The sequence below is a fragment of the Vicia villosa genome, linkage group LG2 (genome assembly GCF_029867415.1).
Source record: "Vicia villosa cultivar HV-30 ecotype Madison, WI linkage group LG2, Vvil1.0, whole genome shotgun sequence".
NCBI classification, from domain to species: Eukaryota; Viridiplantae; Streptophyta; class Magnoliopsida; order Fabales; family Fabaceae; genus Vicia; species Vicia villosa.
Window position 1 is genome coordinate 94,116,357 of NC_081181.1, and position 14,615 is coordinate 94,130,971.

Consider the following 14,615-nt stretch of genomic DNA (forward strand, 5'->3'; position numbering starts at 1 on the left):
GAAAATGTTAGTAACCGTACAACTCTATTTTAGTTCTAAACAATAATGCAATATTGTTATATTAAAAGTTATGGTTTGGCTTTCGTTCAATTATGTGTTTACCAAGTATTTAAATAGTAATATATTAGGATTAAATAAGAATCTAAATTCCAAAATAATATGCTAAAAATAATAAGAGTAAAATGATGAGAGCTAGAGGTCACAAAAAGACGACCAAGTCATAAATCAAATCCAATGAATGATACATTTAGTAACAACAATGCCATTTTTAATGTGAGAGCAATCTTTGGTGAATCTAACACCTTTGTTTAATAATTAGTATCAAATTAATTTATCTAATCTTTATTTCAAAATTACCTTTTCTTGGTGAGATTTACTTGTTTTTCGCCACCTTCTACCTCAAGATCTTTGTTGCATGAGGAAACATGTGCCACTGTGTTAGATAACAATTGTATCACAATCTTATGAGGTTTATGTTTCTAGATTTACAATGATTTAAAAGAAAAGAAAACAAGAATATTGTTGTTTGAATTCGCAAAAATGAATGACTTGATTTCGAATTCCTTTAAAAAATACACCGATTTGAAGGAACACGCGTACATTGAAGATGTGGAGGCAGGGAATAGAGAAAGTGTCAATCTTGACAAGTTTTTTGAAGATGTGGAGAATATAAAATCAGACATGAAAATAATTGAAGTATATTATAGGAAATTACAAGAGGCTAATGAGGAAAGTAAAACGGTTCACAATGCTAAAACAATGAAAGATCTTCGCGCCCGAATGGACAAAGAGGTAGAACAAGTCCTTAAACGTGTCAAATTAATTAAAGGAAAACTTGAAGCTTTGGAACGATCAAATGCAGCGAATAGAAAAATTCCAGGGTGTGGTCCTGGTTCGTCGGCCGATAGGACTAGAACTTCAGTGGTTAGTGGGTTAGGGAAGAAACTCAAAGATATGATGGATGATTTTCAAGGTTTAAGAGGTAGAATGCAAATGGAGTATAAGGAAACCGTTGAAAGAAGATATTTTACGATAACGGGAGAGAGAGCAGATGATGAAACTATAGATAATTTGATAGCAAGTGGAGAAAGTGAAAATTTTATGCAAAAGGCAATTCAAGAACAAGGTAGAGGTCAAATAATGGACACAATAACAGAAATTCAAGAAAGGCATGATGCTGTTAAGGAAATAGAGAAAAATTTGATTGAGTTGCATCAAGTGTTTTTGGATATGGCTGCTTTGGTGGAGTCTCAAGGACAACAACTTAATAACATTGAGAGTCACGTTGCACATGCTAGTTCTTTTGTGAGAAGAGGGACAGAACAACTTGTGGAAGCTAGAGTGCAACAAAAGAGTTCTAGGAAGTGGACTTCGTATGCAATAATTCTTAGTATTGTTTTAGTTTTTGTGATTCTATTTCCTCTTTTGGCGTCACTTTTACCTCATTTGTTAAGATGAAGGGGGTGAGATACAAATCAAGACTCTTGATAAGATTTTTGATTGACCACCATGAATGTAGTCGAGATTTTAAATTATGGTCGCGTTATGATCTATGATATGAAAGAAAATTGTAATTAAATGTGGATGATTGGACAATAATTATTGTTGTATTTTGATAGCTCGGATGTCAAAATGTATAATCCCGGATATAGAGAAAAAACTTTTAAATTATTGATTGTGGAGTAAAGATATTGATGATTCTATGATGTTCTCAATTATGGTTGACTTTGATGATTCCATGGTGTTCTTGGTTGTGATTTTATCACATTTACATGCATTTCTAGAAATTTATAAAACCAATTTGTCGCAATTCAATACCTTATTCGAGGGTATTGTATCCACTAATAATAGCTAGATTTTGCATTCTAAGATGACTATGTAAATACATAGGACAAATGAATAACGAAAATTTGGCATTTGAAGACTTACTTCATACTCAAACATAATATTCAAATAAGTTACATTTTTGAACTAAAGAATTCATAGAATAAAACAAGTGATTGTGATGTTCATTTTTAATTTCTATATACTCGAAGGTTGAGATAGTTCAAGGTTGATACATTTTTTACAAGATTGGACATTTGAATTAGTTTTCTTCCCTTTTTTTATTATCGCTTTGCAAATAATTTTTTCTATTATATTCAAATATTTAGTTAAATAATTAAATTCAAGCCATTAATTAAAGATGAATTATTCAAATTTGAATTTAAGTTCAAATTGAACTCTAGTTAATATGTATTTATTTTTCACCCCAACTTCAAATTACCATTGTATCTTGTCCTGTAGTGGAAAGGGAATCTAATGTTGGGCTTATTTGTAGGGAAGATACAGGTAGTGACGAAGTGGGCCTACACTCGGGCCCATTAACTTTTAATAGAGCCTGTATGATGGCCAAAAAGGCTAACAAAAAAAGAAACGTAAAATTGACAATTTGGGAATTAGGGTGTACAGTAAACCCTCATTTTACGTTTGCCTTTCTAACAAATCATTCTCGATGAAGAGGAAGATGGGGAAAGAGTCTTCGAAGAACTCAGAAAAGGGTTTTTCTGGGGGTGAGGTGTTGTGTTGGGAATCAATGACCGATTCGAATGTCAAGCAGTGCAACATTAGATTGAGGAGCAACGAAGATTCGGGGGTAGGAAGCTTTGTTAGAGATTATATTATCAAATTGGGGTTGGTTAGCAAAGAAGGTGAATATAAGCTGTTAAAGGATATCGAGGAGATGGAGAGAAGAGATAAGGAAGGATTGGTAGCTAGGAAGGAGGAAAAAAATCTAGATCCATGATTATTCTCACTCTACAGATATGTGCTTTCTTCAGGAGACAAAGTTAACAGAGTTCAACAATAGGTTAGCGAATGAATTCTGGGGATCGAAAGATGTTGAATGATCCTCTTGTGCTTCTATTGGAGCATCAGGAGGAATGGTGATCTAATGGAGGAATAATCTTTTCAGTCCAATGTGTAGTTTCAAAGGTGTAGGATATATAAGAGTCAAAGCTTCATGGAGAGGTATGTTAATAAAGTTCATCAATGTTTATGCTCTGTGTTCGTATCTGACTAAGAGAAGGCTTTGGGGTGCGTTGTTGGAGAAAAAAAGGAGATCGATGGGGGAGGAATGGTGCTTAGGTGGAGACTTTAACACAGTTCTGGAAAAGGAGGAAAGGATGGGTAAGGTTAGAAGAGATAGAGACAAGGGTCGAGATGATTTTAGGGATTTCGTTGATGAGATGGAATTAGTGAACTTGACGCTGGTAGGAGGGAAATTCACATGGTACCGCGGTGATGAAGAAGCCATAAGCAGGTTGGATAGGTTCTTACTCATAGAGAAGTTAACTGACGAGTGGAAAGTATTGGGGCGGAAGGTGGGCAAGAGGGAGCTTTCAGATCACTGCCCAGTTTGGATGATAGCAGGAGGAATAGACTGGGGACCGAAACCGTTCAGATTCAACAATTCATGGCTAAAGCATGATAATTTTAGTAAATTCATGGATGAAGAGTGGAGATGCTTGAATGTAACGGGAAGAGGAGATTATAGGCTTTATGAGAAGCTTAAGATTCTAAAGGCTAAACTCAAAGTGTGGAATAAAGAAGTCTTCGGGTGGATTGATCTGGAAACAGAAAGGAAGATTGACGATATGAATAAATTCGACCTTTTTTTTATTAATAATCTGGGAGGTGAAAATGAGGCAGAAGTGGAAAGCACAAGAGCAGCTAGTGAAGAGATTCGAAGGTTAGTGTGCATGAAAGAAGATATGCTTAGAATTAAATCGAGAGTATCGTGGCTGAAAGAAGGGGATAGAAATACTCGATTCTTTCATAATTCCATGAGAGAATGATGTAGGAGGAACTACATTGGTTCGGTAAACACACCTCAAGGATTGGTGGAAGGAGTGAAGGAAATGAAAGGAGAAATTAAGAAACATTCTTTAAGGAGTCAAATATGCAGAGACCAACTCGGGATGGCGTTCCCTTCAGTTGTTTATCGGAAGAAGACAGGATCAAGTTGGAGGCTCCCTTCACAAAGGAAGAAGTGAGAGAAGCTGTTTGGTGCTCCGGTGGGGATAAAAGCCCAGGGACTGATGGATATACACTGGAATTCTTCAAACAGAATTAAGGCCTGGTATAGGCAGATGTGATGCGGTTTATTAGTGACTTCCATGAAGGCAACTCTCATTAAAGCTTGCACATCGTCATTCATTGCTCTCATACCCAAGGTTCCTAATCCACAAGAGTTATCGGAGTACAGACCTATATGCCTTGTTGGTAGTTTACACAAGATCCTCTCCAAGCTCATGGCCACAAGAATTAAATGTGTGATTGGCAAGCTTATTTCCATCAAGAAATCGGCTTTCATAAAAGGTAGAAACATCTTGGATTGAGTCCTCATGTTAAATAAAATTCTGGATATGGCTAATAGAGAGAAAAGAAGTTGTCTTGTTCTAAAAGTCGACTATGAGAAGGCGTACGACAATGTTAGCTGGAACTATCTCGGGTATCTTTTATCTAGAATGGGGTTCGGCGATAAGTGGTTGAAATGGATGGAGGCTACTGTGTTCTCTAGTTCTATGGAAGTTTTGGTTAATGGAAACAACACGAAGGACTTCGTAGTGGAGCGAGGATTAAGGCAAGGGGACCCGATGTCGCCTTTCTTGTTTGTCATTGTTATGGAAGGCTTAACGAGGTTGATGGAGAAGGCGGATGAGCTAGGAGATTTTAAGGGTTACGGTTATGGTGATGGTATTTCAGTGGACATACTCCACTTTGCAGACGACACGGTGATAATAGGAGATGGGAGTAACGAGAATCTATGGTGCATGAAAGTAGTGCTGCGAGGTTTTGAGATTATGTCAGGGGTGAAAGTGAATTTCTATAAGAGTAATATTTTCGGGGTTAACATTTGCGATGAGATAATGAGTATGGCTTCTGCTTTTCTGACTTGTAGCGTGGGTTCATTCCCTTTCAAATTTTTGGGGGTGATGGTGGAAGGGAGTCCTAGAAAGGGTGGATTGTAGGAAGAAGTGATCAACAACATGAGGAGCAGACTGTCAAAATGGAGAGGGAAGTTCTTATCAGTAGGTGGGAGGGTGGTGTTAATTAATGCGGTTTTGAATTCTCTGCCACTCTATATGTTATCCTTTTATCGAGCTCCAAAGAAAGTAGTGCAGGAAATTAGAAAGATTCAAGGGAATTTTCTATGGAGGGGGTCGAAGGAAGTCGAGGAATAAATTAGGTGAGCTGGAGCAAAGTTTGTAAAGAGAAGAGTGAAGGAGGATTAGGAATACGGGACCTAGAATGTTTAAACACAGCACTACTTATGAAATGGAAATGGCGAATAGCAAATGACAAGACTGATGTATGGAGGAATATTATCGATTACCATTACAAAAACGCAGCGGCTAAAATGTTTGTCAATGATAGCAGTCATTACGAAAAAAGACTCAATCTGGTCGCGAGATCTTTTGTTTCTAAATGATTCCAAAGGATCAAGAGGGCGTTCTTTTTCTGACATGGTTTCTTGCAGGTTGAAAAAAAGGAGGAGATTTATCTTTTTGGTTCTGCAAGTGGCTGGGAGATCAATGCTTGGTGGAAGCATATCTGAAGCTCTATGCAACTACAAACAACAAATTTTTTACGGTGGCGGAGGCGGGTGTTTGGGAGGAAGATAAGTGGAGGTGGAAGTTGGACGCGATAATGTTTAAAGAAGAAGACAACCAGGAAGGGTTAGAATTGGAAGTCGCACAACCGATCAGCATGCCGAAGACGACATGGTGTGGGAAGCGAAGGGGGAAGATGGTTTCTCGGTGAAAAGTTGTATGGGATTGATTCGGATTAAAGAAGGACAAACTGTAATGGAAGAGGGATTTAGAAAGGCTTTGAAGTGGTTGTGAAGTATGGGAATTCCTTATAATGTAAAAGTTTTCGGTTGGAGATGGCTGCTAGAGAAACTGCCGACACGAGACCAACTTTGGAAAAGGAACATTATTGGTGATAGACAGGACTGCAAATGTATTTTATGTGGAGAGGAAGAGGAAACATTATGTCACTTTCTTGAAAATTGTTCTGTTACAAGGAACATTTAGTTCAAGGTAATAAAGTGGATAGGAAACACTAAGGATATATCAGAGGAGGAGCTGAGATTTTATTGGGAAAATTTTGACAAAATTAAGGATAAAGATGAAAGATTAACAGTAGGCTCGATATGGATGGCGACGGTTTGGAACATTTGGAAGGTAAGAAACGACATTCTATTCAACGGTAGTCGTTTCATTTTTTATGATTGTTACTTCGCTATTGTCACAGCCTCTTGGAGATGGTTTAGTACTATTAATGGTTCCTCTGTATCGTCTAATTTTCATTTCTGGAATACTTTACCTCTAAGTTGTATAAAGAGATATGGTAGTTCCCTTTGTAGAGTACCCTTTGTATTCTCATTTCGTTATATTGAATCATTACGTATTAAAGAAAAGTTAAGAAAAAAATAATTAGTGTATACATGCACATGCACAGGAATAGAAAAGGAATATTACAACAAATAAAAAAAATTTAAATAAAAAAAATTGTATGACCATATCCTTCTAAATTGCAATTGTGGGAGGATCAAAATGTGGTTTTTCTTACCAAATTCTTCGTCAACTCCCACTTAATCAACCAACAGTTGGTATTAAATAAATATTTGTAAGCAAGTATATATTCATTATTTCATAGTATTAAACTTTTAACTAAATCTATTGGTTAATTATAAATTAGGTTAGTTCCAATAAAGGGTTAGAAGTTTGTTATAATTTAGTTACAATATGTTATTATGGATTAAGTATTTAAACTCTTATCGATATCAATATTATTTGTAATTATTTGTAACTTTTGATTTGTTACAAGAAGCTTCATAGTGAATCGCGTCGATGATTTCTCAGCACAACACGAACAACACGGAGGCATTAAGAGTCGATACTCATATGATTATTAAGCCTAAATCCATCTCTAGAGTATAAGCTCAAAAGTTGTTCATCCTAAATCCAGATTCAAATCATTTATGTTTATAGCAACTCAAACCCAAATAAAGCAAGCAATCACCAACATTAATTTGTAAACAAGCAATCACACAACACCATGAGTAATCAATATACATATAAATAAAACATACTTACAAACAAAACCCCAAAAAATAGAAGTTTGAAAAGAGAAGAAATGGAGAAGAAACCAAATATTTCGCGGTGTTAATCACAATAAACCAAGCTCCCGGCCTCGGATCATCCGATTACAAGCCACAAATGTTGTTTTCTAAGCTCTAAACTATCAAAAATGAAGGTTGATGAGTTGGGAAAAATACCCCAAAATATAACCTAAAAGTGAGTATTTTGGGCCTTTTAACGTGTTTCTGCCCAGCTGATCTCTCTTAGTGATAGCAGAGTTCGCTAAGCGAACTCTGCTGCAACTTGAAAACTTGTTTCGACCATGACTTGAGAACCGTAACTCTGATTTCCGCCCGGTTCGAAGCGTTGGAAAGCTTATTCGATGCTCTATGTAACAATGACTAAATATATACAAAATTTATTATTTTTATCATAGTATTTTTAGCCTTATCCGTTGATGAACTGCTCAAAATTGCGCATTTGAAGCTGTGTCTTCGACACTTATTGTTCATGCTCCAAATACGCATCAATACCTACAAAATAAATAGAAAACTATCAAAGGGCATATAAATAAATAAAAAACACAAATTATACACAATATGTACAAATCTAACTAAAATGTGCGAATTCACGTACAAGTTGAGGAAAAAGAGACGATAAGTGCCACAAAACTATATACAAAAATAACCACAACTTGGCACTTATCAGGGCCCTTAATGGACATAACAAACTAGGTTTTTTTGATGACTCCATTATGATTCCTTCGAGTGATGATCTCGGATACTCTCTATAGATTCACAAAAAGTTTCTTGTTGTGCTATAGTTGCTCAATTTTGTTTTCGAAGAATATGATGTTATCATCATGGTTAAAATTTGAAATGATTTAAGGACGCTTTCAGTAGCAAAATCATTCAACTGCATCGTGAATTAGCAGAATATAAGTACTATCTTTATCATTGTTTCTTACACCAAGCTCAAGGTGATTTAGGATGAGCTTAGTGTATATATTAGTTGTATCCATTTGTAAACGATCTCGACTCAACTTCTTTTTTATAGAGCTTTACATTAGTTAGTCTCCTAGGTCGGAATGAGTTTGATGTAGATCAAATTATTTTCCATAGAGTTTGAGATGTAGATAATATGGGTTAAATCCCTCTTGAAGAGAGTTTTTCAATACTTAATGGAAAAATGTCCTTTTTGGCCCCGTATGTTAACCTCGGGGTTCATTTTGGTCCCTTAACTATAAAAAGTTCCATATTGGTCCCCTAACTCTTCAAAAGGTACCATTTTAGTTCTTTTTGTCATATAAGCGACTGATTTAGCAACCATTTTTTGAGTTTTTTCCATTGCTAACTAGATGAAAAGGACTAACATGATACGTTTTGAAGAGTTAATGGACCAATATGAAACTTTTTGAAGTTAAGGGACCAAAATGAACTCTGAGGTTAACATACGGGACAAAAAAAATATATGTTGCCATACTTAATCTATTTGTTTGAAGGAGTTTGAAGTGGACTGCCTTTTTTTGAGATTTTGACTTGTAAACTATTTCTTAAATTTTATTTATCCATTAAAAGTATTAAAACACTTGTCCCATTTCTTAACATTCATGTTGAAGAAATCCCACACCGCTTATTTTTTTGAAAGGAACAAGGAGTCCAAGAGTATATATAGGATTTAAGTTTTTCTTTATAAGAGGTATCAGTCAAAATCACTTTAAGCTTTTATTTGACTTTCTTTATTCTCTTATGCTCTTGTATTAGAGTGTTGTGAGATGTAGTTAAATATTTGTTTTGGAGGGTGTGAGTGTACTGGGGGTCTGGGTTAGTTGAGAGTTTATTATGTGCTGTAACAATTTCCACATAGTGTTATTCTCTGGTTGTCTATTGATAACGACTATGATTTTTTCTCTGATTTTAGAGTTACCACGTTATTTTCTTGTGTTGTGATTGTGTTCTTTATTTTTCTATGCCGGTTTTTTCCCAACACCATCTCAAAAGAGCTTGTTGGCTAAAGATCTTCTACCCATATGGCTCCCAAATACGCCATATGGACTTCTATTGTCATGTATAAGTTTAAGTAGTATTATCATTATCATCATTTATTTTATTATTTTTCATTTCTTACACAATTGTTAGTTTTTTATAACTTCAATTATTATTATTATTTATCTAAATGCTATGAGAATTTATAAATAAATTATAAGCAAAAAATAAAAAATAAATTACAATATATATTTTAAAATAAACTAATTTATTTCATGTTAATCGTTTTAATCTCATTTAAATTAGGCTAAATTACAATTTTAGTCCCTCTATTTTGGTGTTTTCACGATTTTAGTCTCTCTATTTTGTTTTTAAACACTTTTGGTCCCTCATCCCCATTTTGGCTACAAAAAACACTTATGTGTCACTTTTTAAAATACGTGGCTCATCCTCAAGTGGGGATGGGGGACCAAAAGTGAGAATGGGGGATCAAAAAACATATTTTAAAATGTGACACATAAGCGTTTTTTGTAACGTCCCGTTTTTATCGCATTTATTTTATATTTAAAAATAAGTGATATGATATAATGTGTGTGTTATGATGTGGATTGTGGGGGTAGAAACCTTAGAATAAGGTAGTTGCAATGGGAAATTGAGAATAGAAGCGGATGGGTTAGTATTAGAATATTAGTAGAATTATTGTTGTTATTATTATTTTAATAGTAATAATAATATGGTTAGCAAATAAATAAATTAGATTTAATTAAATAATAAAAGGAATAAGGAAGGGTAAATTGGGATTATCATATTAGAAATAATTACTCACCATCACTTAAATTGATTAAAGAATTCAGAATCTTAAACACATGATAAAAGTTTTTATCATGAAATGCTCCCATATTTATCCCCCTTTTGTCATCAACAAAAAGTTAAATCAGCGGAGAGAGAGAAAGAGAAAAGATACTTTCAAACAAACATAATAAGTGCAGATACATATATGCATATGCTGGACATAAAAGAAACAGTGCAACAAAAGTTCATTAATAGACAACAACCATAAAAAAAAACAAAATAGGTTCTAGATCATAATCCTAGAGTTTCTCCAAGAGTTCCAAAACTAGTTTTCATATTAGATCTCATTTCTTCTTGCTTAGCCGCCAAACAACTTAGTTGGACATCTACTTTTCCTTGATGGTTAGATAGATTAGACATTTGAGTCTTTATATCTTGAATTTGGTTTCCCATCTGAATTTGAGATTCTGCTACTGAAGCTAGTCTAGCCTCAAGATGAGCTCTCCTCTGATCTGTTGAAGCAACAACCTTGGATGAAAAAAATCCGTACTAAGGTTGCCCATTTGAGAAAGAATATGAAGGGGTGTGGTTTGATGTATGTTGTCTGTGGAAGGAGCAGTAGGGGTAACAACAATGTGATTAGTGTTATTTCCAGTTTTAGATGATGGTTTGAGAGAGATTCAGTTGGTTGTTTTTCTAAGTGGATAATTGTTTGATTTTCCTAAGATACATTTTTTCAGGTTCATTAATATGACGAATCTGAGTCTGTTGTACCGAAGAATGGGATGATTGGGATTTAGAGGTGTAACAGCAGTTTTTGGTCAAAAAACCTTTTCCTTTTCGCAAACGACACGCACAACCCTTCACGCGAAATTTGGAAGGAGGGAGGCAGCCTTGGGGGGAATGTTTCCTAGTTACACGAACTTTTAATTTATCCTATACGAAGAGGAAGGGGAAAAAGATCTCAATCTACCTTAGGTGCTTAGGAGTGGGGATTTCACCTAATAGAGATTTATGGGGTCCGGGTGGTTGGTTATATAGAGGGAAGATATTAGCTCCCTAAGTATCTGTAGTACTCTACGAGAACCTTCTGCTATTGTGTTTGAATTTGGTTTGTTGCTTGATTATTGAGAAAGTTTCTCCTTTCTGTTAGTAATGAAAATGAACTGAATAATGAAAGGTGAACTGATTTTTTTTGATGTTTTATTTGCTCTTAAAGATTCCTTGTGAATCTTATGCCTACATATCCCTAATAGAAGTCAGAGCTTTTGTAGTTCGGGAAACTAATAGGGAAATGGATTAAATTTGATGTGCCTTATTTAAAGCTCAAGGTTGAAGCTTGAATTGATCTCTGTTTACAAAAAAGAGACAAGTCGTCATATTTATAGAGAGATATCTTCACTATTCCACCACAAACATTTGAAGTGACAGAAAGGAGGTTCATTTCATAAGAGAGGGGACCTTACTTGGGTGAAGCAAGTATACCAGTCACAGTCTCTTAAATGAAAGAAAAATTCTCAACCAATTTAGATAGAGATGACAGTCTGTACATGAAGTCAACAGAGCAGTGCATCTTGTGTAAATCTAATTGGGAAAATGTTTTGAAAGTGATTGATAATGTTTGTATGTTTTAATGTGGTGTAATAGGAGAAATATCTCTTCTGAAGAGATGAATCATATATCACTTCTATATAGAAGATATGAACTTTGACTGATTTGTACAAGGCTCAAGCTTGAGGCTTAAGTGACAGTTTGAAACTAACTCTGTTGGAGATTTGGTTTCACTAGGGATTGATGGTTTTGACTGAAGGAAAATATGTGTTTTGTACTAAGTCCAGAATTGAAGCTGACTCAAAGGGTTACTTTGTTGAGTTTTTATTTGACTGAAGGGTTTTATAAGTGTTATGTACTAAGCCCATAATTGAGGTTGACTCTCTGAGGAGTGGACTCTTATTCCTTTCTTGCCGAGTAACTTGAAGTCTTAAATTTAGTGACAACTTTTATTGAACGTACCATGAATGGTAGTTAGTGTTGTCTAGGGACAGTGATACAATGGTGAGGTTGAGGGCAGTCACTAAGATGCATGAAAAAACGAGTCAATCATATTTATTTGATAGTTGCGTGTAATGCTTAGGATGAGAATAATGGTGGTGATGAGTTGTTCTTGAGGAGATGAAGAAGTTGTGGATCGTGGTGGTGGTATGGTTGGATCGATGTTAATGGTACCGTCAACGATTGTCTTCGTCAGAGAAGATGATGAGAGAAACAAAATGATATTTGCAAAGTGATAGAAAAAAAAAGATGAAATAATGATGTTGTTTGATGATATGAATCTCTAAAAATACAAAGATTTTGAGAATGAAATATGAGAATTCAATCGTAGAATAATGTATGACATGTAAGGTGAAAAGAATCAAAGTCGTCTATATTCTTGATACCATATTAAAATTTAGGTGAGTAATAGTGAAATTAGCATTAATACAAAAATGATCAACCTTAATCAATAGACCTAATTAGAAGAGAAAAAAACATAATTTATAAATCCTAATCTAGTCTAACATAGATAATAATCTAATTAATTATATAACAATCTCTAGCAAACTAGTTAATATAAAAGTTAATATAAAGTATAACAAGCTAATTAGAGTCTAACAATTTTTATTAGTATTTAGTAAAACCACAATGAATATATTTTTTTAAAATATTTTGCTCTTAAATTTAATTCTTTGTTTATATTAATAGTTGTCCCTTTTTATTTTAATCGTTATGAATTTTGTCGTTAGTGATGTGTTAATGGTATATGTTCCATAACGATGTTCACAAACTTGTAAAGGACATATATAGTATTATCAAGTTAGATACGTTTACACAAATATTTCAAACAAAATGACAGCTTGGCCGAGTGGTCTAAGGCGCTAGAATCAGGCTCTAGTCCGAAAGGGCGTGGGTTCAAATCCCACAGTTGTCATTAGTTTTTCGATTTCTTTGTTCTTTGTGCTTTGATTGTGTGCCAACAGATAAGTGACACAGCTATTTGGTCAATGTTTCAGTATAATGAGAACTTTTACAATATTTGTGTTCCTTATTTATTTCTACTCCATCATTTTTTGCTCCACAATTATTTATTTCTATGGACATTTTAGTATCTAGCCTCTTTGCCAAGAACAGCTTTTCCAAACAAGAGCAACAAACTCTGCTGATATGGAACCACTTGAAACACTTAATTGGTCATGTTCAGGGTTTACTTAGTGCAGCAGAAGCTATCAAGGAAGCTTCCAACGTATGGAATAATCTTGTTTCTTTGGTTGAAGAGCAAAAGCAAAGATCATGCAAATGATAGTTCGAAAACAAAAGAGAAACATTGCCCCCATTTTCTGAATAAAAATGAATTCTTCTGTACTTGGTAATAGTACTTACAGACTGCAAGTACCTTGTGGTCTGACACAGGGTTCTTCCATTACTGTTATTGGCACTCCAAATGGTATTCTAGTTAATTTTTGGATAGAGTTAACTGGAGAACTATTCCCTGGGGAGCCTGAACCTCCAATTATCCTGCACTACAATGTTAGGCTTCATGGTGATGAAATCACCGATGATTGTCCAAAACACCTGGACATTAGCTCGTGATTGGGGTGAAGAAGAACGTTGTCCATCCGTTGATTTTGAAGAAGTTAAAAAAGGTGAAAAATACTCTCATTAACATCCATAGGAATTCCTGTTCATCGTAATTGAAGTCAAAGTTTCTCACGATTCTAAAATCAACCATAGTTGAACATTTGTCGCAACTATTAGAATGGGATCAGAGGGAATCCAGATGACAGATGATGGAAAACACATAACTTCATTCGCTTTCCGTGAAGTACTTTCTTTTCCTCTTGCTTTTATGTTTTTAATGTTATATATTGAATAAGTGTATGTTTAAATAGGCTGACTAACTTTGCTGGTAATGATTCAGACCTTGGAGCCATGGCTTGTCAGTGAGATAAAAGTTTCAGGAGACCAAAAATTAGCATCTATTCTTGCAAGGGGTCTGCCTACATCAGAGGATTCGGAGCATATTGTTGATCTGAAGTTATTGAAATCAAGCCCTGTATCTGCACAGGCCCCATTGGATCTCTTCATTGATGTTTTCTCTACAGCTAACAATTGTAAGGGACGGATGGCTGTTAGAAGAACCTGGATGCAGTATAATGCAGTTAGATCAAATACAGCGGCTGGGCGCTTCTTTGCCGGTTAGCTGAATTATGTCTCGTGTTTGATTTGATGCAGCATAAAAACCAAATGGTTAATGAAGAATTGTGGAAAGAAGCACAAACATATGGAGACATACAGTTGATGCCATTTGTTGACTACTACAGCCTCTTCATCTGGAAATCTTTAGCAATCTGCATTTTTGGGGTAATAATGTCTTTGCTGTAAATATTATTCTTAAAAAGTAATTTATAATATTAGTCTCAGGTCTATTACTCTATTTGAGTAAGATTGTTTTAGCATTGTAATCACAACTTCGATATATCAAAGCCTTATTTTACGATATGGTATCACAGAGCTCCCAATTTCTAGACCTTTGGATCGTCTCTATTTGACGTTCTTTGTTTTATTTCTAGTTGCCGTTTAATCTTTATCACTGTTCATTTTTTGTTTGACCCATTTAGACACTGTTTTCCCCACCAACGATCACGCCACTGCGACCGCCGTCCATAGATCC

General features: G+C 35.0%; 1 protein-coding gene, 1 non-coding gene and 1 pseudogene across 2 annotated transcripts; all 3 read left to right on the plus strand.

Moving 5' to 3' along the window:
• The first annotated feature begins 485 nt into the window (after positions 1-485).
• LOC131646449 (syntaxin-125-like) lies at positions 486-1,617 on the plus strand. The gene has a single exon (XM_058916478.1). It carries the CDS (start codon positions 541-543, stop codon positions 1,456-1,458), a length of 918 nt encoding a protein of 305 aa, XP_058772461.1. The 5' UTR covers positions 486-540; the 3' UTR covers positions 1,459-1,617.
• Positions 1,618-6,199: 4,582 nt separating this feature from the next.
• LOC131649604 (beta-1,3-galactosyltransferase GALT1-like) lies at positions 6,200-14,326 on the plus strand (annotated as a pseudogene).
• Positions 12,796-12,875, plus strand: TRNAL-CAG (transfer RNA leucine (anticodon CAG)). Its single transcript has one exon. It is a non-coding gene; the product is annotated as a tRNA-Leu (tRNA).
• Positions 14,327-14,615: the final 289 nt, after the last annotated feature.

Coding starts and splice junctions, on each gene's coding strand:
- LOC131646449 (XM_058916478.1), top strand. CDS start 541: ATGAATGACTTGATTTCGAATTCCTTTAAAAAATACACCGATTTGAAG.